Consider the following 3,699-nt stretch of genomic DNA (forward strand, 5'->3'; position numbering starts at 1 on the left):
ATTGCCATAGAGAACTGCCTTGTTTTTATTTGGTAGTTTGGGCTGGGTAAGAACTGAAAGTCAGCAGGTCACACAGGAAGGTGTGGGATGTGAGGGTGTGGTGACAGACAGGGATCCCTGTGGAGACACGCCACCAGCATTCACTCTGTGGGCGGTGCCTGTCTCCCCTCCTGCCACTTGCCTCTTGTCATTTCAGACTTTGTAAAATGGTGAGGGGGTGGGGGGTGGGGGGATGGTGGCTTCTAAAAGTAGACGGTAGAGGAGAAGATCGCTAACAGTCGTCCCTTCGAGGAATCTTCTGGCAACTTCCTTTGGTTCTGCCCCTTCCCAAAAGCACCAGCCTGCACCTACTTTGCTTTTAGCTAGATAGATGACAATAGGGTTTATGCTGTGATTGGTGTGGCTCGCAGGCTGAAGCACGTCAAAATGAACCTGGCCCCATCTGGCTGCCCCAGCACTTCCATCCGGGTCTTTTGGAAGAGCCAGCAAACCACCCAGAACATTCTTCACTCCAGTCTGAAATCCAGTAGCTCAAAATCATCTTCTAACTTAGAGCTAATTTTGGACTATGACTACAAATAAAAACAAACACAAACAATACGTTTCTCCTAAAGGATGGCTAATAAAAATGTAAAACTCTCGACATTGTTAACATACTGTTAAAGTGAATACTTCCTCTCCATTCTGGATGTCCCACAGTTTGGCCGTTGTGTCCATACTTCCAGTAGCTACCACCGTGCTTTGAGGATTGAATGATAAACACACCTGAATGACATGACATGAAAGAGGTTTAAGAAACACAGTTTTAAATGGTTAATTGTATATAGAAGAGCTTTAGGATGTAGCTCCTTTAGCAGATTCAGCCTAATTCTTTGTACAAATACTCAGCAAAATCCCAAATATGAGTAACCTGCTATCTAGGGGTTGAATCCAGAGCAGTCTCATCTTGAGGAGAAGCTGCTTGTCCCTCCAGGTCACCTAGCTCAGGCTTGCAGGGTCACTGGCTCCCTTCACCACTCCCAGGCCCCAGAAGAGCAAGGCGAAAACCCGCTGCCTTTGAGATTCATGCTGTGTGGCTCCCATCTTCCTTGTCTCTGTTGTCACAGTCCTTCCAATCATGCCCACCTCACTCACTTTGGCTATCTGCTCACAGTCTCAAGCCCAAGTCCTCGGTGGCTTTCACATGGGCCACCCATTCAATACCCCCAGACCCATGACCCTGGACTTCTTTGAATAACCACTCCCGTGGCCATTCCCTGAACCTCGACGTCGCCTTCTCTAGAAGATTCACTACCGATACATTATCTACAGGGTAAAGTCCAAATTCCTTAACATAGCATATGAGACCTACTCTAAATCTATGACACGGCCTCGTCCGCTCCTCCCACGTCAATCGCGCACGCCCTGTGCCCCGGTTTTGAATGGGTTACAGGGCAGGAGGAAGGATCCTCACCCACCGCCTCTGATGGTGGGCAGCTGGCAACTCTGCCCGGTGCGTTGAAAATCCATATTAGCATATTCTGTACATGCCTTCACAGGGCAAGGCTGGAAAACTCTGCTCTGCCATACGGAGCCACGTGAGTTCTCAAGCACTGGCCACTGTCGCACGCTGTGCCCGCGCAGCTCCTTCCGCCTGGAACACACGTGCCACTTCCCTGCAAAGGCTTTCCTCAATGCTTCTCTAGGCCGAGGAGACTCGACTGCTCCCTCCTGTGCCCTCGCTGAACTCCCCGCCAAATCCTAGCACACCGACGACACGCCTTTGAACTTACTCAAGGACACCTCTACTCTCTCTATTCAACTGCAGAACCCCTAGAGGGTAAGGACTCGGTCTGATTCCAGTTGGTCCCCAAGCTCATGGGCCAGGGCTCCACACACAGTCCGTAGTTAGTAAACGGTTATTGGATGGATGTCGCTGACCATGAAAAATATGACTATCTTCCTTGGAACTACATATGTATAAAAAAAAAACCCTTTCAAAATTCCAGTGGAAACACAGCCACACTATGAAAACGAGGATTATGTTGTTCTTATGACCTTAGGCAAGGTACTTAAACCCTATGCCTCAGCATCCTCAGCAGTAAAATGGGGAAATACCTTCCTCTCAGGGTTGTTACGAGGCACAACCAAACTAACACACGTGAAGGGCTCAGGACACTGCTTCGTGCACTCGAGTGCCAATAAAGAGTCAGTTTTGATTTTTCACTGAAGTAACCTCAGTGTCTAGCAAAACATCTTGAACATAGCATGAGCTCTTATTGGGTGAATATACCATAAATTTGAAAGATGAATATAAGTACATTTTACTCCTAAAATAAGCAGCCTATTTATTTTTAAACTATCGCTTGTTCGCAGGGTGCCAGTTATCTCGCTAATTGCTATGATGTAACACAGAGTGGGCCAAGGGCAAGGGTTTTCCAAGAGTCAAAGCAATTTAGAGTATCAGACCATTTATGTAAATCTGAGTTCTATTTTGTCACTGAGATAAAAAAATATATATGGATTTTGATATCTAGAAAACAATCAGCCTAAATGTTTTACATGATATTTTTAAAAATTTATTTCAAAAGCTATTTTAAGAGCTGCATCGACCCTTATCAAGTCAATCCTTTAAAGGCAAGTCTGTAGAAAAGAACTCAGGTTGGCTGTTTGTACTCATATACTCATCATGTTACGAGTCTCTCTTGCTAATGCAGGATATCCATAAGATACTAAAACTAGAGTAGTTTGTAAACTGTATCAACAGCACCACATTAAATATACAGGGAATAAAAGTACTGGATAAAGTTTTTATTTATCGTTTTATTTTTTAATTAATTAATCAATTTTTTTGCGGTGACCTTGGCTAACGAAATCCAGTAAGTTTCAGCTGTACGTTTTAACAGTCAGACATATATATATTTACACTGTGTATTTATCTCCCATAGTTAGATTCCTTTCTGTCACCACACGTTTGACCCCATTGACCCCGTCTATCTCTCCTCCCCTCCCCCCCACCCCCTACCCTCTGGTAACTGGATAAAGTTTTTAAATTAATTACAAAGGTAGAACCACTACTTTTATAATGAAATCCTAAAGAGAAATAGCAATAATATATCGACGTAAGTTCGTCAGTTGTGATACAGGTGCCACTCTCGTGGAAGCTGTTGACAGGGGGACGGGCTGAGGGAGACGGGAAGGGGACTGGAGTGTATGGGAGTCTCTGTACCTTCCTCTCAATTTTGCTGTGAGCGTAAACCTGTCCTAAAAAACTAAAGTCTATTTTAAAAAAAAGAAGAAGAAGAAGAAAAAAGTAAAACAAAATTGAAAAAAAAAAAAACCCCAGCAATATAAGAAATTTAATAAAATAAATATACTCACTATTTCTGCTGTATGGCCCCTGAAGGTGTGGTAGCATTTTCCCGTTTCTACGCTCCACAGTTTACAGGTCTTGTCGAAGGACCCAGTGGCAATTTTGTCACTAAGATTCAAAAAAAAAAAAAAAAAAAACAGTGGATGTCGATATCAAATTCAGCCACAGTAAATGACACACTGAATTAAGACAAAAGATATTAATACAGAAATTGACTTCACCTTTAAAACAATAAGCAATCCTATATTTGTGTCGGTGGATAACAAAATAAAGGTCCAAATTTTTTAATGGCATCAGTTTAGATGTTTAATTTTAAATATTTTACATTGAAATTATATGTTTAGGGT

The 3,699-nt window shown here is 43.0% G+C and overlaps 1 protein-coding gene across 2 annotated transcripts in view; it reads right to left on the bottom strand.

Moving 5' to 3' along the window:
* The window catches only part of DAW1 (dynein assembly factor with WD repeats 1), a 38,222-nt gene that overhangs the window by 10,310 nt on the left and 24,213 nt on the right, over positions 1-3,699 (bottom strand). For both annotated transcript variants that reach the window (XM_011364053.1, XM_011364054.2), the window contains 2 exons: positions 3,361-3,460; positions 658-765 (listed from right to left, as the gene is read on the bottom strand). In XM_011364053.1, the coding sequence (XP_011362355.1) occupies positions 658-765; positions 3,361-3,460 (208 nt within the window). The remainder of the gene's footprint in view (positions 1-657; positions 766-3,360; positions 3,461-3,699) is intronic.

This window comes from Pteropus vampyrus, unplaced genomic scaffold, assembly GCF_000151845.1.
Source record: "Pteropus vampyrus isolate Shadow unplaced genomic scaffold, Pvam_2.0 Scaffold93, whole genome shotgun sequence".
Taxonomy (NCBI): domain Eukaryota; kingdom Metazoa; phylum Chordata; class Mammalia; order Chiroptera; family Pteropodidae; genus Pteropus; species Pteropus vampyrus.